The 22,149-nt window shown below is 42.3% G+C and overlaps 1 protein-coding gene across 4 annotated transcripts in view; it reads left to right on the forward strand.

Annotated features, from left to right (window-relative positions):
* The window catches only part of LOC106832977 (17-beta-hydroxysteroid dehydrogenase type 6), a 31,424-nt gene that overhangs the window by 4,314 nt on the left and 4,961 nt on the right, over positions 1-22,149 (forward strand). The window contains exons 1-5 of one of the 4 annotated variants that reach the window (XM_070494473.1): positions 3,648-3,809; positions 7,736-7,824; positions 8,724-8,882; positions 9,919-10,008; positions 18,532-18,864. In XM_070494473.1, the coding sequence (XP_070350574.1) occupies positions 18,552-18,864 (313 nt within the window). In that variant the 5' untranslated portion in view covers positions 3,648-3,809; positions 7,736-7,824; positions 8,724-8,882; positions 9,919-10,008; positions 18,532-18,551. Of the gene's footprint in view, positions 1-3,647; positions 3,810-7,735; positions 7,825-8,723; positions 8,883-9,918; positions 10,009-18,531; positions 18,865-22,149 lie in introns of those variants that run through there. The other 3 variants (XM_044755520.2, XM_014843950.3, XM_044755523.2) reach the window with 3 other exon arrangements.

The following is a 22,149-nucleotide window of genomic DNA, read 5'->3' on the forward strand; positions in this document are numbered from 1 at the left end:
GACTGAGTTTCTTGGTGATGGGAACAAACTCTCTTTGGAAAATTACCTCATTTCCTGCAGCCACCTTGGGAAAAGCCTCCTAAAATGGGGTTAGCCATAAATATCTGGTAAGATAGCCCGGGATACAGTGGCCACTTTGGGCTCCATTTGAGTTTTGGAACCGAGAAACAAAGAAATCTTTAAAGGACCAAGTGCTCCACCCCTGGGTGCTTTCCTCTGGTTTTTGGGGCACCTGGAGTCATTCCAGTTGACCCCTGGGTTGGTCCTCTGACTGACAATCTGGGACCCTGTTTTGTCTCCTGTCAAGAACTTGTTGAGCATTTTAGGCTCCTAGTGAGTCAGTTACAGGGACAGGAGACCTGTAATTTCTTCTGAAAACTGTCCTGCTGGGGTTGTGTGCCCTGGCATGAGAACTGTTGTTTTTGTGACCCTTATCTTGATAACCCTTGGGAAGAGGCCATGAGGGTGAGAGCCTGATCACCTCTTTCCCTTCTTTGTCTATCTTGTTCCTCATCTCCTCTGTTGTCACCAAGTTGAGGTTAAGTTTGGGCTGGACCTGAGCAGAACCTGGAACTTCTGTAAAATTGGAAACCTTTTGCCAGAGACTTAACTCTTAACTCTGGCATTGGAAGCCCTGGCCCCTGGCCTGCTCCAGGCCTTTGCCTGTTACTTCCCTGGCTTGCCTTGTGCTGGCTCAGGGACTAAGTGCCCTGGCTGAGTGGGACTTGACTAAATCTTATAACTATATTGACGCCCAGAGTCGGGCTCTGCACCCTTCTCTGGGCATGCTGATAGTTGGACACTGGTTTTACTGCCATGGGGAACACCCCAAGCATCCCCAGAGACTGGCCACTCAGGTGCATTTTAACTTACTAAAAACGCTTTCAATTAGGGACTGGCCTGGTAGCATAGTGGTTAAGTTCACGTGCTCTGCTTTGGCCGCCCAGGGTTTGTGGGTTCAGATCCTGGGTGTGGACCTGCACTCCACTCATCAAGCCATGCTGTGGCAGAGTCCTACATACAAAATAGAGGAAATTTGGCACAGATGTTAGCTCAGGGACAATCTTCCTCAAGCAGAAAGAGCAAGATTGGCAACAGATGTTAGCTCAGGGACAGTCTTCCTCAAAAAAAAAAAAAAAAAGACAAAACACACACACACCCAGAAAACCCCACTTTCAATTGGATGACTTATGCCCTAGAAACTCCATCTTAGAGAAAACTTGAGTGGTTTCTCTGTGCCGTTGTGATGTTGTCGGACAGGTAGATCAACCTATAATGTCATTTGAGTATACAAGGCAGTTTCTGATAAATCCATAGCAATAGTCCTTACAAAAACCCAAATCCTTGCAAGACTGGAAGTTCAGCTCTAGAGGCAGTTCAGGTTCCACCCATTTCCCTTATCTCAAACAGCTTATAAAACCTCTGGAGAATATGTAGTGCATCACTAATTCCTAGGAGTGAGGGAAAAAAAAGAAAAATTTTCCTGGACTTTTAGTATGCTCTTGATAAAGAGGTTATGAAAGGTTTTTTCTTGACTTTTGAGTAAGTTTACCTAAAAAGACAGAAAATCCATGATATGTTAAAATAATTTCCTATGTTCAAAAAGCCTGAGATCTCTCTGTTAAGATTTTTTTAAAACTGTTTTAACTCTGTTGGCCCTTGACTGTTTCTGTTGTCCCTTTGATTGAATGGATAACTAAGCATTGTTTCATAGTGAGCATTGTTGCATATTTGACCAAGGGTTTTAAAACCTTTTGGTACTTTTGACAAGCCCCCCCAAATCCATATCCTAAGTGAAATCTTTCTTTTGACCTGAAGGGAAAAATTTTTCTTTGAGAAGTTTCAGAGGACCCCTGGGACTGCTCAAAGAAAATCGTTCTCTCTCTTTCTGTAAAGAAAAAGACAATAAACGAGTTAGGCTTATTTGGTATGTTAAATTACAGGGAAGCACTGTCAAATAAGTCGTGATAAATCTTAGGTGGTATTATGTGGGTAAATGTTATTGATTTGGCTATTTAAAAAATTATATAAGATTCCTAAAATTCCGATCTTTTCTGGTTGTCAGCCATACTTCTAGTTATTATCTTGAAGTGTTGTATGTCACAGAAATAACCAAGTTTCTTTGTCAATTGCCCTTTTGAGTCTTTTGTCATTTGTAGATAGTTGCTCTTTTACTCTGGTGCCTTTGCAAATATGTTTCATCTTTAGAGAGATTCATGGAAAGGACTCTCACACTTACTCTAGAATATAGGTTTCTGATAAACTTTCAGATCATAAAATTGAACTGAGTAAGAAATTACAGAACTCTAACAGAGAAACTGATGACATCATGAACCTATTAACAGAAGATTAAGATCAAGAATCAATTACACAGGACTGAATGAACAGATGAAAATGATTATAATTTATATGACTTTTTGTTTGAGATATTGCTGACTTTTTGATATTTTGTTTTTTTCCATATTTAAGGAAATCTTTTTCTCTTTTCTCTCCAGCTAACTATGACTTGTACCAATTGGGTAGAATTATACCTTTGTAAGTAAAATGGAAACATTTATCTTTTTTCTCCCTACCTGATCTCTCCAGGACTTGGAAACTCTTAGTGAATGAGTATTGTTTTCAGGGCAATATAGTTATTTGCATAAATTTAATAAGAATCTGTTCTCCTTATAACAGGACACAATTGGGAACATTGGTTATATTACCAAGGCTCTGACTGGAATGTCATATTTGAGATAAACATGCAGACTCATATATGACAAGAGAGCTTTTGAGGAACAAAGATTGGACTCTATGAAATAAAGCCCCTTGGAAATATCAGCCTGGTACCTTGTTTACAGGGTTCCCAACTACCTTACCAAGTGAGTAAAAAAGGTCAGTTCTCTGGCAGGAGCCTGGAATCTCAGAATATTTGGGGGACCTTGAGAAGAGAGCAATCCACCCAAATCTATTGGCATTGCAGGCGAAATCTGATGACAAGTCCTTGGCTTGGCTCTCCTGACCTTGAGAGGCCTTCAAAGTCCAGTCTGAGATTCCCTATGAAAAGCTCTACCAAAGCAGATTTAAAGGAGCCTGTATGATCCATTGGTATTCTTGTTGTACTTATGTAAAAATTGGGCCAAGTTTATTGAAACTAGACGTATTTTGCAAACCAGTGAGTCTTAATTGCCTATCTTTGATAAAAATGAGGGTGATTTTAGAAAAATTATGTTTCAATAGAAACCTTAGTACACATTCATGAATATTAGGGTCTAATTCTGATAATTATCTTTGAGGTTTTTGTTTTCTATCTGTATACTGGACCAGATCCTGAAATATCTGACTACAAATCTCCAAACTAATGTTTTCACTTTTTTCCACCATTTACATTTGGAATCATCGAGAACTGAACCTTCACTTTTCCTGAAACCCTACAGACTGAATCTGGACAACTTGACATACACTTATGAGAAATTTATGTGTATTGCTGTGTAAGCCACTCAGAAAGACATGTACACATCTGATGACATCATAAGAGATATTTCAAACTGCAAAAGATGCTTTGATCTGACATTTGGAAATCTTTTTAACTGGCTGCCCCCTGGGCTCAGACACTGGTTTATAGTTTGCTCCTACCATTAACCTTGTTTTTCTTTTTGTTTCTCTAGAAATGCTTCTTATTAAATACCTGGTTACTTGCTTACACAATATAGGCCTAACTTTGGGAGCCCACCTGCACCACTGTCTTACTAAGGACTGGTTCAATGATATGGAACAACTCATCATCAGCGGGATATCCCTCAAGATTGAGGAATGAGCGTCAAAAGGGGGTAATTGATATTGGCTCAACACAAGGTTGACGCAAGGGAAGCCATATTGTAGAAAAGAAACCCTATTGTAACTTTGAATGACCTCTGATTAGCTAACCCAGACATGCTCTGTAGATTTTATGGACCCTCCCAGCTTCCATAAGTTGATAACTTTGCTCTTTTGAGTTCCATAGGAATTTGATGAACCCCAAGCATAGTCTATGCTGATAGCCATCATCAATGACAACTGAAAGATCAGGGTATAGGGTGTTGCTCTAGTCTCTGATGCACATCCAGTAAAACCAAAAACTGTCAGGAACTAAGACCAGATGTCTGCTCCCACCCAGAGACAAGATGCCTCCCCCACCCAGAGACTAGCCCCCTAAATAACTAGCCTGTAGTCTTTGTTCTGAAAGATGGTTCTTTTGGACATTGGTTGACCATCCTTGCCTTTGCTCGCAAGCTGTAATAAAGTCCCTTTTCTCCTACCACTTTGTCTCTTGACTATTGGCATGTCCTGCAGCAGGCAGACAACACTCCTTGGGCAGTAACAAGCTCAGACTTCAAGGGAAGGCATAATGAGAGATGGCCAGAGCATTGCATGCCAAGCTAAGGAGCGCAGAAATAAAAATTATTCATCTTCCATTTTTATTCAGCTTTGGTTAAAATTAAAGAAAAATATTGATCATATTGGGAGTAAATAGCCTTGGGAGTAAATAGTCTTATTGAAACAAGTAAGTTGCAAATTTGAAGTTCTCCTGTGCTAGTTATTTTCCTCCTCAGTAAGATAAGTCTGAGAAGATTAGAAAATATGTTCTGCTGACACAAGAGCAATAATTAAAGGGAGACTATCTAGGTAGGGATAAGGTCATATTTAAGTTTAATTTAAATTGTGTAATTCTGTCTCTTATGATCAAAAACCACTGTAAAGTAAATGAAGAGTGCTCTCATATTTGTTTAATGCCAAACTTTTAATTTAATCTCACAGGACTGTTTCTTTTAACTACAAAGCAAATGATGACCACAAAGCAGATAAAACATGTGTTCTCTGACATTGCATTTATTCCTTAATTTATATAATGGGCTTAAATATAGGAAATTGAATTTTCCCACTTAAGCTGTAAATTAACCCACCAGATTTTTGATAAGTAACCTGCCAATATAGATATTGTACATGCTCTCTTGTCATAAAACTACATACTCTTTGGATCTAGCTTTCTCCTTGCAGACTGCTTGAAATAAAAGATGGCCGAGTCACATCCAATCACAACGTCAAACCTTGTTCCTCCACAGGAATTGGGATTTGTCCGAAGAAATCGGCGAGTCTGGGAAAGCTTTTAAGCAGGGAGAAACATAATCAAAGTTTTTATTTTAGAAATAAACCCTAGAGCCCTGTGGAGGGCAAATAGAAGGGGAGAGAGCAACCAGAGGCAGAGCAATCGCAGGAAACTGTTGCTGGAATCCAGGTGACAAATACTGCTGGCCTCAACTGAGACAGTAAAGTGGAGATGGAGGGGATTGGGTGGCCGTAACAGACTGAGGGAGGTGGAATCAATGTCGATTGGATGTGACAGATGAGGAAGTGGTCTAGGATGATTTCCCAGGGTTCGGGCTCGGGCAACAGTATGGAAGCAGGTTATCTGGCACCTAGTGGGCATCATTGAATTTGTTGGGTATTTGTTGAATACATGTAGAGATAGGAAATAGCATGAAAATAAGGAGAAAGGTTAGATTGCAGTGAATCATCCTTATTTCAGTTTTGAAAAGTTGAGCTTGAGTTACTGCTGTGATACCCCCTAAGCACCCTATGCTTTTCTTTCATAGCCCTCATCACAGTGTGTAATTATATCTTTATTTCTGAGAATATTTATCTAACAGCTATTTTTCCTACTGAGACTGTAAGTTCTGAGATTTCAAATATCACGTCTACTTTACTCACCTCTACTATCCCCAGCAACTAGTATAGGACCTAGCACATAGCAGGGACTCTATGGAATGAATGGATGAACTCAGGGGGAAGATGTCCAGCTGGCAGTTTGATATGAGAAGCTAGATCTCAGGAGAGGTCTGGACCGAAGGCAGAGGTTTGCAAGTTGCTAGCACTCGGATCAGGGTTGAAGCTGATGATGACTGAGGTCGCCAAACTAGAAGGATGTGTACAGTGAGAAGAGAAGGGCCAGGATAGAACTCTTAAGCATTTCGACTTTAAAAATTGCGTAGAGGAGGCCTGCCAGGTGGTCCAGTGATTAAGTTTGCATCTTCTGCTTCTTCACGGCCCAGGGGTTCATGGGTTTGTATCCCGGGTGTGGACATGGCACCGCTTGGCAAAAAGCCATGCTGTGGTAGGCATCCCACATATAAAATAGAGGAAGATGGGCATGGAGATTAACTCAGGGCCAGTCTTCCTCAGCAAAAAGAGGAAGATTGGCAGTAGTTAGCTCAGGGTTAATCTTCCTCAACAACAACAAAAATTCGGTAGAGGAAGTGAAGCCAGCAAAAGAAAACGAGAGCAAATAGGAATAGAAGCAGAGGGAGTGCTGGGAGAGAGCGATTTCATAGTCATAGGAGCCAAGAGAGAGAGTTGTGAAAGGATGCTGAAGGGTTCTGATACCAATTCCAACGTGTGTGTGCATGTGGGTGTTTCCCACACATCCAAACCAATACTTCGGACACCAGCTGGATGTCCTACGGTTCAAGTCAGTTCTAACACTATCTACCTGGAGGTAGCATCCGATTCCACAGGTTAAGGGTTAGTCCCACAGGACGGCACCCCACTTCAGATGCCAATGGCAAGCTCAGGTTGTTACCTGTGCTTCTGACCGACTGGCTGTAAATCAGAGGTTCCCATGACCCCCTCCTTGGCTTTGATTAATTTTCTAGACTGGCTTACAGAACTCAGGAAACCCATTTACTCACTAGATTACCTACTTATTAAAAAGGGTATTAAAGGATATGAATCACCAGTCAGATGAAAAGGTCAGTAGGGCAAGGTATGTGGGAACGGTGCGGAGCTTCCATGATCCCGCCAAACTCTTCTCAAATCTCCACATGATCACCAACCCGGAAGCTCTCTGAATCTTCTCCTTTCGGGTTTTTATGGAGGCTTCACTACATAGGCACGATTGATTGAATCATTGACCAGTGGTGACTGAACTCAATATCCAGCCCCTCCCTCCTCACCAGAGGTCTGAGGTAGGACTGGAACTGCTGACCCTCTATTCATGATTAGTCCCCTGACAACCAGCCCTCATCCTTCAGTGCTTTCCCGAAGTCAGCTCATTAACATAACTCAGTTGTGGTGGAAAGGGGCATGTTATGAATAACAAGATGTCCATTTCACCTTTATGGCTCTGCAGTGATTTCAGGAAGTGAGGACGAAAGGCCAAATATTCTATCAAAAAATGCTGCCATTGACCTTATTGCTCAGGACATTCTAAGGGTTTTGAGAGCTGTGAGCCAGGAACTTGGACGAAGACCAAATATATATGAAAGAAATATTTTGGTCATCTGACTGACCAATATATATTTCTTATAAATCATAATATTGCATGCTGTTATATGCTACAATATGGATGAATGTTGAAAACATTATGGTGAATGGAAGAAGCAAGTCACAAAAAGCCACATATGGTGTGATTCCATTTACACGAAATGTCCAGAATAGGCAAATCCATGGACATGGAAAGCAGATTAGTGGTTGCCAGGGGCTAGGGGGAGGGAAGAATGGTAAGTGGCTGCTAAGGATTACAGGGTTTCTTTTTGGGGTGATGAAAGTGATCCAAAACTAGATACTCTGTGAGTATACTAACTGAACCCACTGAAACTGTATACTTTGAAAGGGTGTATTGATGGTATTTGAATTATATCTCAATAAAGCTGCTATTAAAACACACACACACACTTATATACACATTTATATGTATATACATACTTAACCCTTGCTGCAGGGCCCAAGACACGAAGCAGCTGCGGCTCACTTGGAAAGGTGTCTGACGGCGTTTAGGCTGAGAGCCCCAGTTTGCAGCAGCTGTTGCAGGTTGGCAGTCCATGAGTGGGCTCAGCTAAAATTAGCCTGCCTTCCCCCCTCCCCAACTACAGTAGAGGCTTTGCATCCTGGTATTCCAACTGAATTCAGAGAATGGGGGCTGAAGGGCACAGGAAAATCTCTGGCTGGTCAGGGCAGCTCTTGTCTTTCTGCTTTTTATTTTGGCTATAACAGATCTGATTTTCTAGCCGAGCAAGGATGATGCTAGTGAGACCTGCTGGCTTGGCAGGAGGGAGTGGAGCAGCCTGGACTCCTACCGCTAGAGGGAGGTGTTGGGAAAGCAGAGCAGAAAGGTGGGGTGGGGGTGGGGGTGGGGCCGGGAGGGGGGCGCCCTGTGCGAAAGGAAGGGATTCTGTCCAGTGGGGGTACTTGAAGTCCTCTTAAGTGTCCAGGACTGGACTCTTCCTGAGCAGATGATGCGTGTGTGTGTGTGTGCTGGGTCGGGGAGAGGATAAGCTCTGTTTGGAGAGAGGTCTTGATTATGGTTTTTTATCTTCTTAAAGAAGACTTTGACTCCTGAAAGAAATTTCATCACCTTTGTTTTCTCTGCTTTTTGATCATCACTCCTTTGGGGTTTGGGAAAGTATTGTTCAGAAGTTGGGAGTGATTTTATACTTACAAACAGGACATTTGGGTATACGGTGTAAACTGTGATTATTTGCACTGGGGAAATTAGCTGTTTCAGGGTTAATGCTGGTGGTTGTGGGGTAATTTTGTGAAATTTTGGGTGAGCAAAATGTGCTTGCTTTAATTAGGCCTGAGAATTGTGTTGCTGAAGCGCTGTAGTCTAGTTTGGGTCCTGCCCTGACCCCACCCTCATCTCCCATTGGAGCCAGCTGTTTGCATTGGGTGTGGTGAGATTTTTTTTCTTTTCTTTTCTTTTTTTTTAGCCCATGTGGCCAGTAAGCAAGGGCTTAATAGTCCCATTATTCCTTCCCACTTGTTACATTTTTTATCCTGTGGAGAAAAGGGAAGAAGCAAAATTCTGAAGGCAGTTAAACAAGAAGTGTTTGAAATTTGACGTATATTCCCAAACAAGAATTCCTCAGGTAACATTTTTCATTTCTCTTTGTGGAATCTTATATACTGATATGAAATGAAGTGTAATACACACACACACATATATATTTGTATATGTATATATATAAGTGCCAGTACAAGGTGTCAGCTGCTGGAGTATTTGCTAATTTTTTCCCACTTGGAGGAGGGATTGATTCAGTTTTTGGAATGAGACTGAGATTGAAGACTCTGTTAAGTTTTATTTATTTATTTATTTTTTAATTATTGAGAATGGTTTATAACATTGTGAAATTTCAGGTGTACATTATTATTTATCAGTTTCTGTGTAGACTGCATTGTGCTCACCACCGATAGTCTAAATTTTATCCATCATTATATGTATCTGCCCCTTTACCCCTTTTGCCCACCCTCCACCCTCTTCCCCTCTGGTAACCACTAATCTGTTCTCTTTGTCCATGTGTTGGTTTATCTTCCACATATGAGTGATATCATGCAGTGTTTGTCTTTCTCTGTCTGGCTTATTTCGCTTAACATAATACCTTCAAGGTCCATCCTGTTAAGTTTTATTCTTGGACAAATGTAGCATCTTCAAAAAGAGTTTGAGGTACCCTGAAGTAAGAGACACGTATACAATACAGTTATTAAAATGCAAATAGAAGTACAAAAACAAATAGAAAATCAAAATGATGAAAGAGAAGAGAGAAGAAGAAAAAAATGCTGTCTCCAAGGGCTAATAGCATTAATATGATTCCATGTTAAATTTGATTATATGCAGAACTAGATAATTTCAAAATAATCAATAGTATACTGTTTACTTAGAAAAGACAAAGTCATTCCTAGTACTAAATGCATGATAGGATTTATCCTGTGTGGTCTTGCACAATGTACAGATGCTCAGTGTTCTTGACAACAATTTTGTAGCAAATACAGAAGCGATTTTCCTCATACTGTTCCTTTTTTTTTTGGTCAAGGAGGTATTTTTATTTTTCTAATTTGAGTCAAAAACACACAGATCATAAGTGGACAGTTCAGTGAAGTTTTACAAAATTAACTCTTCTGTTACAGCCGCACAGGTGAAGACACAGAACGTTACGAGCACCGCAGACAAGCCCCTAGTACCTCCCTCAATCGTTGACCCCTTTCCCCTCCCCAAAGGTAACCACAAATCTGATTTGTAACAACGTAGATTAGTTTTGCCTATCTAGAGCTTTGTGTAGATGGAGTCCTATAGTGTGTGTTCTTTTGTGTCACAATACCATGTTTGTGCGATTCATTCATGTAGTAATTGTGTGTAGCTGGTTGTTCATTTTTGTCACTGTGTGGCATCCCATTGTATGAACATATCTCAACTTACTTATCCATTCTATTGTTGGGGCACATTTGGGTTGTGCCCCAAGTTGGTTTCCAGCTTTTGGCTATGACAAATAATGCTTCTACGAACACATCTTATGGTGCACATATTTTGTTGTTGTTGTTGCTATCTACCTGAAAGTGGAATCTATGAGAATGGGGAAGGTGGATCTTTATTTTTGGTAGATAAGGACAAACCATTTTTCAAATTGATTGAATCAATTTACTCTTTCGATAGCAATGCTTGATTATTCCATATCCTTGCCAACACTTGACATTGTCAGCCTTTTTCAGTTAAAACATCATGGTGGGTGTGTAGTGGAATCTAACTGTGATAAATAATTATTGGCTTGAGTAACGCGTAATCTGTCTGCCCAATGTGAGAACAAAGAACGTCATGGTGGATCAGCCCTTCAATCCATGTGCTGTTAATAGACTCAATCTTAGGATCAGTGACTAGACTGATTGGAGCTTATAGACAAACCCAGGTCTGAAGATTTAAAGGAAGGGAATAAAGGCTCCTCCTTACTTTGCCATGCACTGTATTGCAGAGAAAGGTCCTCTGCTTGAGACTGAAGAAAGTCAGGGTGAACTAGCATGACCCAGTGTTGTGATAAAGAGCTGATAGAAATGGTTAAGGATGTTGCAGTACATGGAGTTACACATAATGTGAAAAAGCGGTGGCTGAATGCATCAGATAGTGCGAATTCCCATGGTGAAATTTCCTTCTGTTAAAGCCTGGAGGAAGAGGCAGGGCTCAGGTAGAAAGGCACAGAATGGCAATAATAAAAGAATAACAACCAAAATAATACTAATAATATCTAACAATTGTATAGTGCTTTACACGTGTTAACTCACTTAACTCTGTCAACAATTCACTGAGGTGTCCGTTTCCCATTTTGAAGATGGGCACACAGGTACAGAGAGGTTAATTTGCTTACCCAAGGCCATACAACAAGTTAATGGACAAGGCTGAATTTTGAACCCAAGTAATCTGGCCTCAGAATCCATGCTCATGAGTCTATGCTGTCTGTAAAATCAGGATTGCGGGCAGGGGAACTCATGCAGAGAGGTTCTTGGAAAGGAAGAAAAGGAAAAGCAGGCAGGGAATTAGCCAGGTAGTCTCACTGGTATCATAACAGGCTCCAAAAAAATTGTTCTGACAAATGGCATACATTCTGCACTGTTGCTGAAGAGGCAAATCATGGACGCCTGATACATCTCCAGGTCTGGATGTGAGAGTCTCCAGCACACACCAAGCACCATGGCTGGTAGGGAAGCCCAGTTTACCAGAGAGCCTAACACTGAGGATTGCCAGTCTCTCTAGGACTTTCTCTTGGTTTTCCCTTTCCTTTTCACACCTGTGTTAGGATTTAATGGCTGCTCTCCTGAGGGACAGATGACACAGTATTATAGTTAGTTTCTATTTGGTTTCCAGGTTTTAGAGAAATTAATCAGGAGTCATGGTTGATATCTACATTTCTAATATCCATGCCACTGCTAGGGACTCTGTGTTTTCCCCAGATTCCAAAGCATCCAGCCAGGTCAATAAATGGGGCCCCAAACCCTTCAGCTTCCTTCTTGGGGCTCTGTCACTGATTAAGACCTAGGCTGGTGAGGATGGGGTCTGGAGATTGGTAATGGAGAGGGAAGAACAAAGGAGGGACACCCAATGGGTGCTTAGGCAGAGATTAACCCATCTCTACCTCCTCCTGGAGCCTGTAGGGGAGAAAGAAGTTTTTCCTCTACCTTTCTAGGCTCTTCTGGCTGGTATAAGAATTAAATTGACATGCGACAGACTAACAGGAGAAAGTCAAATAAAGTTTAATAACCTGTGTACATGGGAGAAACACAGGAAAAGTGAGTAACTCGCCAAAATGGCCCAAGCCACCACCTTAAATACAACCTTCAGCTAAAGACAAAAGAGGATGTTAGGGGCAGTGGTTTTGGACTTCAAAGGGGAGGAAGGCAATTCACATGGAGATAGGGAAGCAAATGTTTGGTAAATCAATGTTTGCCATGCTTGGCAAAAACAATGGCACACAGAGAGGACTTTGATAAATGTGCCTTGTGAGGTTCCTCCTGTCTACCACAACTAGTTCATATTACAGTATGGTTATCTATGGTGTTAGTTCATTGCTAGGACAGGCCTTCTATCTTAAATTCTTTTAGGCAGTTAGGGGGAAGGTCAAAGTTTCTGCCTGAGTCTTTTGTTCTTAAAAATGATCAAGCTAAAGAGACGCATTTTTGGGCAGTAAATTCTCCTCTATAAGCCACTGGACACCTTCCACTTCCACACACCTTTTTATATCTTTCTTTCCTCTTCCCCCAGCCTCTCCTTTCCCCCTCCATACTTACATTGCCCCATCCACAAAAATAAATAACCTTCCCTTGGAGAAGAACTCACCTCACTAAGTGGGGAGAACAGGAAGGGAATCTCAGGCTGGGGGATGGCCAGATGACCTCTATAGTTCATGTTGATGGTCCCAGGACCGAGTCTCCAAGACAGAATGGGCCAATGACCACAGCGGTGGTAAAGAAAAGGCTCAGGGGAAACACCTACAGAGTTGGGTTTAGACTTGAGCACCTCCCCAGCCCAAGGAGGTGGCTCAGTGAAGACACCTGCCAAGCAGAGCTCCGCCCTCAGCATTGCCCACCTCCCTGAGGCTTCTCCCAGCTTTGCTTGTGCTTCTCCCAACCTCTTTCAGGTTGCTCTAGTTGTTCTGCATGGGGATTGATGGTGCGAGTGCATTTATTCCCCCTGGTTTTTCGATAACAGCCATTCTAACAGGTGTGATGTGATATCAGTCTGTTTTTGATCTGCATTTCCCTGATGATTAGTGATGTTGAGCATTTTTTCATGTGTCTTTTGGCCATTTGTACGTCTTCTTTGGGAAAATGTCTATTCAGGTCCTCTGCCCATCTTTTAATCGGATGGTTTGTTGTTTTGCTATTGAGCTGTTCCTAACATATTTTGGATATTAACTCCTTATCAAATATATGGTTTGTGAATATTTTCTCGCGTTCTGTAGGTTATCTTTTCATTTTGTGGATTGTTTCTTTTGTTGTGCAGAAGCTTTTTAGTTTGATGTAGTCCCACTTATTTTTGCTTTTGTTGCTGGTGCTTTTGGTGTTGCATCCAAAACATTGTTGCCAATGTCAAGGAGATTTTCCCTATGTTTTCTTATAGGAGTTTTACAGTTTCAGGTCTAACATTTAAGTCTTTAATCTATTCTGAGTTAATTTTTGTGAGTGGTGAACATAGGATCCAGTTTCCTTCTTTTGCATGTGAATAATACAACACCATGTGTAGGAGAGACTAAGCTTTCCCTGTTGGATATTCTGGGCTCTTTTATCGATTGTTAGTTGACTGTATCTGTGTGGGTTTATTTCTGAACTCTTGATTCTATTCCTTTGGTATATGTTTCAGTTTTTATGACAGTACCATATTGCTCTGACTAATATAGCTTTACAGTATAGTCTGAAATCAGTGATGTTTGACCTTGGACAATATGCCTAGTTTTTGCCTTAACCTGTGCCACAGATTCCTCATTTGAAAAATGGGCATAATGATTGCACATAACTCATGAGGTGGTTGTGTGAAGATGTGAGGTGTGTGTGTTGCTTGGAACGTTGCCTGGTACAAGGTAAGTTCTGTGTTACTGTTCACTATTATTCTTACGTGCCAAGCTGAGGAGTTGACTTTATCCTTTGGATGACAGGAAGCCATGGAGAGATTCCAGCAAGGGCGTGGCATGATCTGAAAGCAATCTCCTCCTTCACCCAAGACCAGGTTGGAATCTGAGAATCAGATAAAATTGCTAGAAAAAGAAAGTGCTAAATTATCGCCAAGAGGTCTGAGAAGGAGGAGAGTTAAAAGGCCTTGGGAATTGGCTGCTAGGTTGGTGGTCAGCTTTGAGAGAGTTTCCAGAGAGTGATGGGATGGAAGGTGGAGTACATGGGGTTCGGAAAGCGTGGATGGTGAGACAATAGAGGCCTGTGCTTCTGCTCTTTGAATATTTTGGCTGTATGGGGTAAGAGAGAGGATGGTCATTTAACCGGTTGCAGGGTAGCATGGTCTTCAGGAGGAGGAAAGACAAAAGAAGCAGCACAGAGGAAAGTATAGAGACACATAGAGCAGAGGTACCCTTAAAGGACCTGGAACCCCCTGAAATGAGAGGCAAAATGTTGGGTCTGAAGTAGTGTCCAGGCCATTGGTTTGGATGTGAGGAGGATGGAGGTTGAGCTGATCTGGATTTTGGCGGGGAGGCAAGACGTGAGCTCAGCTATGGAAGGAGAGCCAGATGAACATTAGGTTGGGAAGCTGAGAAGGTTAGAAAAGATTTGGAACAGATGTTGTTGGGGAAACATAAGGGAGGGTCAAATAGGGACAAACAGAAGGTGGCCTTGCATCGGTGAAAGTCCAGCTGAGATGGGGTATCATTGATTTGTTGTAGAAATAACTAGTTTGTTTCCTGGCCTTTCTCCTGCGCCACTTGGCAGCTGGCAATTAGAGAATGTGGATGGTAAAGGCTTTGGGGTGCCTGTAAAGCACCCTTAAAATGACCGGCCGTGGGACCCAGGCTGGATAAGGAGATAAATAAGCCATGAGAGGACTGCAATAATAGAGAGAGCCTGAGGAGAGGGGAGGGGCACAGTGGGAGGAAAGAGACAGGGAGAGGTGAGGAAGGAGGGGAAGGGCCCTGAAGATACGAGGGGGCTGTGGTTGGGGAGGGCAGTTTCAGCTTTCAAGATCTTTGTGGGAGAGCAGCTTCAACAATGATGAAGACCACGATGGGAGTCAGGCCTGAAGTAAATAGTAGAAGACCTTAACTTACGCATTGCGATGAGGAAGGTGTTTTCTAGGTTCATCTTCAAAACTCCTTAAAGAAAATTAACCAGGCACTGCCATGTGGACGAGAAGGAAAGAGACTGACAGTGTAGTGTAAGAAAGCTAAATCCTCATTTACCATAGCAGGCAGTCAATCGAGAATGTCTACAATTGATAAATCAAGAAATAGCAGTGTGAGTATATAAAGTTCCTGGGTCAAAGGCAGAAACCAAAGTGATTGCACAGCTTTTGCAGATGAATGGTTGTAAAACTGAGCCGGCCACTTTGGGTTTGATATTTGAAATAGTCAAGGCATCTTGAGGTATTAGATTCATGTTCAGGTCTGGCCCATGTTTGGGGTTCTGCCTGGCCTGGCACATCTCTTCTGCACCGGTGGTTTTCTTGCTGCTGCATATGCGATGGGTGGATAGTAATACCCACAGAGGCTGTGGGGTCCGAGCTTCTCCCTAATGGGGGAAATGGATTTTCATCTTTTTTTTTTTTTTTTTAAGGAAGAGTAGCCCTGAGCTAACTACCGCCAGTCCTCCTCTTTTTGCTGAGGAGGACTGGCCCTGAGCTAACATCCATGCCCATCTTCTCTACTTTATACGTGGGATGCCTACTACAGCATGGCGTCCCAAGCAGTGCCATGTCCCCACTGAGGATGTGAACCGGCGAACCCTGGGTCGCTGAGAAGCGGAATGTGCACACTTAACCGCTGTGCCACCCGACCGGCCCCTGGATTTTCATCTTCGACTGGCATCAGGAAATTACCCTTTTAGTCACTATACAGGCAGGATGAAGGCCTGACTGTTACTCCAGTGCACCAGAGAATGCCTTTTGGGCAGAACAGAGGCAGCTGGCTAGAGGACACAGGGCTCTCAGATTGGAGAGAGGCAGAAAGCTTGGGGGTTGGGAGAGAGAATGGGGAGGTGGAGGGAGAGGGGGAAAAGGAGAAAAAGAGAGGAGGAGGGAGGGAGCTTTAAATGTTTCTATCCACTATTTTCTAGCCCTTACTGGCTTTTCCTCTGGTTTTACTCCCCTACAGCCTTGGTGTTTCTGGACCCACTTACGATGTGGTGGTGGGTCTCCTCACTAACAGGCAATTCTCCCTGACACCACCTGGGTGTCCTGTAATTCAACTCAATTCTGACACTTCCTCCCAGGAGACGGCATCGGATTAACAGGTTAAGGGTTCAGCCCTACAAGACTACCCCATTCCTCCCTGAGTTCAGATGCCAGTTGCAAACCCAGGTTATTACCTGTGCTTCTGACTGACTGGCTATAGATTGGAGTTTCCAATGATCCCTTCCTTGGGTTCGATTAATTTGCTAGAACAGCTCGCAGAACTTAGAGAAACATTTTACTTACTAGATGACTGGTTTATTGTAAAAGGATAAAACTCAGGAACAGTCAGATGGAAGAGATGCACAGGGCAAGGTATGGGGAAAGGGTGCGGAGGTTCTGTGCCCTCTCTGAGCGTGCCCCTCTCCCTGAATCTCTCTGTGTTCACCAACCCGGAAGCTCTCTGAACCCTGTCCTTTTAGGTTTTATGGAGGCTTCATTACATAGGCATGATTGATTTAAGTCAGTGGCCATTTGTGATCGACCTCAATCTGCAGCCCCTGTCCCCTCCCCAGAGGTCTGGGAGTGGGACTGAAAGTTCCAACCAGTTCTGCCCAGTGTGGGACTCCACTGGGCAGTCTTTGCTCGAGGACACTCCGTGGGCCTGGCTGAGACTTTCTCAGGCTGTACTGCAGTCTAAGGATCTTTCTCTCAAATCCCCCTTCCTCCTCGTTCTTCTTTCAGAGGTGTCAGGGCTGCATTACCACCTGTTTCTGTACGCTCCCGCTTCGTCCTCTATAGCGTTTCCCCCAGTGAGTCTCTTGCATGTCTGATTCTGTCTTGGCATCTGAGCTGACACACAGGGACATGACAGGACCTCCCTTATAGGGCTGTGTTGTGAGAATTCAATAAGTAAATATAGGCAAAATGCTTAGAACAGGGCCTGATAAGCAGCAAGTGCTATACAAGTGTTAGCTGTTATTATTCTTACTTTATTATCCTTTAGATCTCAGCTTACATTTTACTCTCTCTAGGAAACTTCTCAGATCTCCTAAACTGACTTGGAAGCCTCTCCTGAGTGCTCCAACAGCATCCTCCTCTTATTTCCATTATATTGCATCGTTTTCTTGTCAGTCTTCACACTTAGACTGTGAGTTCAGTGAATAACGGAACCTTGTTTTGTTCACTGTTGTTTATCAGTGCCTAACATTGTCTGACTCACAGTCATCTACTCATAGTAGATGATGAGTTGATGTTTGTTGAATGGAAATGGTGATTCAGTGGAGTGGTAACAGATGAGCGTTATTTGGCAAATGAATGAGAACAGGCAAAGAAGGAATGGTAGAGAATTGTGTACCGAGGCATGAAAAGCCTATGCTGTGCGGGGCACGGAAAGGTGCTTGTTATGTCTGAAGAGTGGGTGCAAAAGAGAGAGTGGTAAAAGAGAAGGCTAAGGAAGAAGTCGAGGGCCAGAGCCCCAGAAGGCCTTAACGCCAAGCTAATGCGGGTATCGGAGTGTCGGCTCTATGATGTCCTAGTGGGCCTGCACCCATCTTTGACCTCTACTCGTGCCTTCATGAATCACGTGTTAGTTCACCCAGCACCTGTAGATTGCCAGAAAGTGGTGGATGTTCCCCCAAAACTACGTATAGAAATGTAGGCATCTCTAAACACTCATTTCATCGATGCGTCTGATTCGTCTCTATTTACAAACTGCTTTGGCTACAATATCTCACCCAAACTGTTGGGTCTCCTAGCTGATCTCTGCCTTCATCACAGCCCTGTTTAATCTATCCTCCACTCCCACTGTGAGACAGATCTTTCTAAAGCTAAATCTGGCCATCTTACTCTTCAATTTAATACCTTCTATATCGCACACTCTGGTTGCCCACAGGATAACGTCCAGATCCTTAGTGTGGCCCACAAGACCCTTCATGGTCTGGCCCTTCACTACCTCATGTCTCATCTCTTCCTCTGTGTGCTCTGTACTGCAGCATGCTGAACCGCTTGTGGGTATCAGGAATTTTATACTGCTCACCCTCCATTCACGTAGCCATGGGTGCTTCCTGGAACGTCCTTTCATCCTTGTCCGCTTTTTGAACACTTACCTATCCTGTAGGAAGTAGTTCCAAAATCACTGCCTATGTGAAGCCGTTTCTAACTTTGCAGGCAGTGGGTCATCCTCGTTTGTAGCCTCATTAGACTGTGTGTCTACTTCTGTTCTGGCGCCCACCACACTGCATTGCATTTGTTTGGTTACCTCCCTGACTCCCCTCTCCACACTGTGAGAGTCCTTGAGGGGAGGACGATGTGTTAGTTACTACCGAGTCTCCAGCACCTAATGTGATGCCTGGCATGTAGTAAATACTCAATAGATACTGCTTAAGGCAAAAAGGAAGAAATAAAATGAAAGCTGTTCTCTTTCTTTGAAGGGGAAGGTGGTACCCTCACAATGTGGCTGTACCTGGCTGCCCTCGTGGGCCTGTACTACCTCCTGCGCTGGTACCGGGAGAGGCAGGTGGTGAGCAACCTCCGAGACAAGTACGTCTTCATCACGGGCTGTGACTCGGGCTTTGGGAACCAGCTGGCCAGGCAGCTGGACCTGCGAGGCTTGAGGGTGCTGGCCACGTGTCTGACGGAGAAGGGGGCCGAGCAGCTGAGGGATCGGACATCAGACAGGCTGGAGACGGTGATCCTGGATGTCACCAAGACAGAGAGCATCGCCGCAGCCACCCAGTGGGTGAAGGAGCGTGTGGGGGACAGAGGTATGTTGAAATATTTTCTCCTTTCCTTTACTTAGGCGAGAAGATGTTAAAGTTTATATATAAATATAAATATATAAATAAATATATATAGCTGAAAAGCAAGACTTAAAAGGCTAGCCTTGTCATTTGAAAGGCAGTCATGATCTTCTTCAATGTATCATTTCCCTAAGGATGTTTACACTGAAAAATGAGCCCACATATTGGAGGCTATCTCACCTTGCAAATGGAGTACCTACAACCAGAACTCTTTATGTTTGAAGAATTTTGAAGGTGTTCTTTAGAAACTGCTGCTTCTTCCCTTGGCTACCATTTAAGATATAGGCATTCCTTGAAGTCAGCCTTTGGTCTGCTTCATTTTTAAAAAATCTTTTCATTTTATTTCAAAATTTTCTGATTAATAGAGGATTTCTTAGAGCAGTTACAGATTTACAGAAAAATTGAGCAGAAAATACAGAGTTCCCATATCCAACCCCCCTTACAGTTTCTCCTATTATTAATATCTTGCATTGGTGTGGTTCATTTGTTACAATCGATGAACCAACATTGATATGTCATTACTCACTAAGTCTATAGTTTACGTTAGGGTCCACCTTGTGTTGTATGTTCTATGGGTTTTGCCAAATGTGAAATATCCTGTATCCACCGTTATAGTTTGATGTAGAATAATTTTACTGCCCTAGAAATCCTTGTGCTCCACTATTCATCATCTCCTCCGTCTCCCCACCCTGAAGCCTGGCAGCCACTGATCTTTTTACTGTCTGCATAGCTTTCTCTTTTGCCGAATGTCATATAGTCGTTGGAATCATATTGTATATTGCCTTTTAGACTGGCTCATTTCATTTAGCAATAGGCATTTAAGATTCCACCGTGTCTTTCTGATAGCTCATTTCTTTTTATTGCTGAATAATGTTCCATTGTATGTATGTTTATCTGTTTATCTATTGAAGGGCATCTTGGTTGTTTTCAATTTTTGGCAATTATGGATAAATCCTCTTCTCTGAGTTCCATTTTCTCTGGATATTATTCAAGTCCTCTTTGATCCTCTTCTCCCTTCCTCTTATTTTATGACTTAATAGATCCTGTTAATTGGACCTCCTAAATATCTCTTCACCCCAGGAGTTGCAAACTCGCAATAAAATTGGTTTCTTTGAGTTGCAGAATGTTTAGTTTTTTAAAAATTTATTTTAAATTTGAAAATTGATTTAAAAGTTACTTTAAAATATCACTTCCTATCTGAGGATATACCCCAGCCGGAGTCAGGAATTGCGTGTAGTTGTGACCTCTGTGCTGTGCATAGCAGTTTATTTGTGTTGTACTGTTGTTGTTAGTCTTGTTGTTATTATTTTCCATCTGTGAGGGTGTGAGTTCCTTGACGACGTGGGCATTTCCTACTCACTGTTGCATTTCCACTGTCTGACATATTGCCCGGTACAGGTTAAGGGCTCAACCAATGCTGAATGGATCCCTCTCCTCATAGTTTTATTCATTACCTTTGTGCCCGTGATTTCTAAATTCTCTCTTGCTCCTCACACCTCAATTTCCAGCTGCTTGCTGGATTCCTCATCTGGAAATCCTGCTGGTGCCTCAAACTCCCCAGATCTAAAGGAGGACTCTAGGTTCCTACCTCCTCGTCACCAAATCTGCTTTTCTTTTGGTCCTTCTCTCACTGTGGTCTCTTACTATCCCTTTAGTTACGAAGACTCGCTGCCTCAGAGCCTTTTCCATCCTTGTGCTTTCAACCTTTCCATATCCCCATATTTTATAGACTCTGGTAAATAGCATATCGCTAGATATAAAAAATAACCCATTTCTTTAACCAGAACATTCATTCATCTACACTTATTTAATTATTGATATGTTTAGATTTGTTTCTGCTCTCTTATTTTGTGCTTTTTATTTTTCCCATTTTTTCTGCTCCTTTTTCCTCTTTTGAATTGATTGAATTTTTTATTCCATCTTCTTCATTACTAAATTGAAAGTAATACATTTTATTTCTATTTCTCTAGTAGTTACTCTAGAAATGTTAACTGCATACTTGATCTATCCAGTGTGAAATTATTATCTTTGCCTTCTCCTAATTAATCCCAGACCCTCAGAACACTCCATCACCCTCCTGACATACATGCTATTGCTGTTGCGTATTTTGGGTCTATTTTTTGGCCCCATAATATGTGATATTTGTTTAGATTTTCCCCCATTTACCATTCTTTTTGCTTATCTTTCCTTCTTGAATCTCCCATCTAAAATTACTTTCCTCTTGACTGAATATATTTTTTAGAATTTAGAATGTGTTGGGGGCAAATTCTCTCTCTCTTTTTACATTTCTTAAAATGTCTTTATTTTTCCCTCATTTGTGAAAGATATTTTTGCCACATAAGCATTTGTAAGTTTTCAGTTATTTTCTCTCAGCACAGTGAAGATGTTGTTCCACCGTCTTCTGGCTCCTGTGGCTTCTGTTGATTAGTGAGTTGTCCGCCTAATTCTTTTACCTTTGACAATAATCTGTCTGTTCTTTCTGACTGTTTAAGGATATTCTCTTTCTTTGAAATTACTAAGGATTTATTTCAGTGTGTCTAGATGTGGATTTCTTTATTTATACTGCTTGGTATATTTTTGGCTTCTTGAATCTATGATTAGGGTCCTTCATCAATTCTGGGAAATTCTCAGCTATTGGCCTGACATCAAGATTCCCCACAGAGGATCTACAGTTGCTTCTCTCAGGTGCCAGGGGCACTGAGAAGCTGTGGTCACCTTCAACTTAATTCTTGGCTTGAAGAGTTTTGGAGCACCCAGAGAGTGTGAACCTGGGCTGCGAACCCTCCGGACGGATGACTTGTGGGTCTGATTCCTCAGGGATGATTCTGCCGCCTTCATCCAACATCAAAGTTCAAGACGGACAGTTTTACTTTCAGTCCTTTGGAAGGACTTTCTATTTCACCCTTAAACTGACAGCATAGCCATTTAGGATCCCAGTTTAATGAGGAAATGTCTTTTATTAGATTCCTCACCTTGGGTGGGGCCTGGACTTCACATCTTCTTATTGTGTACGTTTTTGAAGGTACAAGAATTGAAGTTCAAGTTCACGCTGGTTGGCAATGTCCCTCGAATCCAAAGCCTAGTGCTGTTCTATTTACCCTCTCTGATTTCCTGCCTTCTCTTAGTTTTCAGCCTGACCTTTCTTTACTTTCTTGTTAACTGACAGATGAATTTAAAAAGATTGAAAATTATATTTTATCTAGCATTTGTAGTTGTTTTCAGCAGGAAGATTGATCTAGGGAAACAGTC

This window comes from Equus asinus, chromosome 22 (assembly GCF_041296235.1).
Source record: "Equus asinus isolate D_3611 breed Donkey chromosome 22, EquAss-T2T_v2, whole genome shotgun sequence".
In the NCBI taxonomy this organism is placed as follows: Eukaryota; Metazoa; Chordata; class Mammalia; order Perissodactyla; family Equidae; genus Equus; species Equus asinus.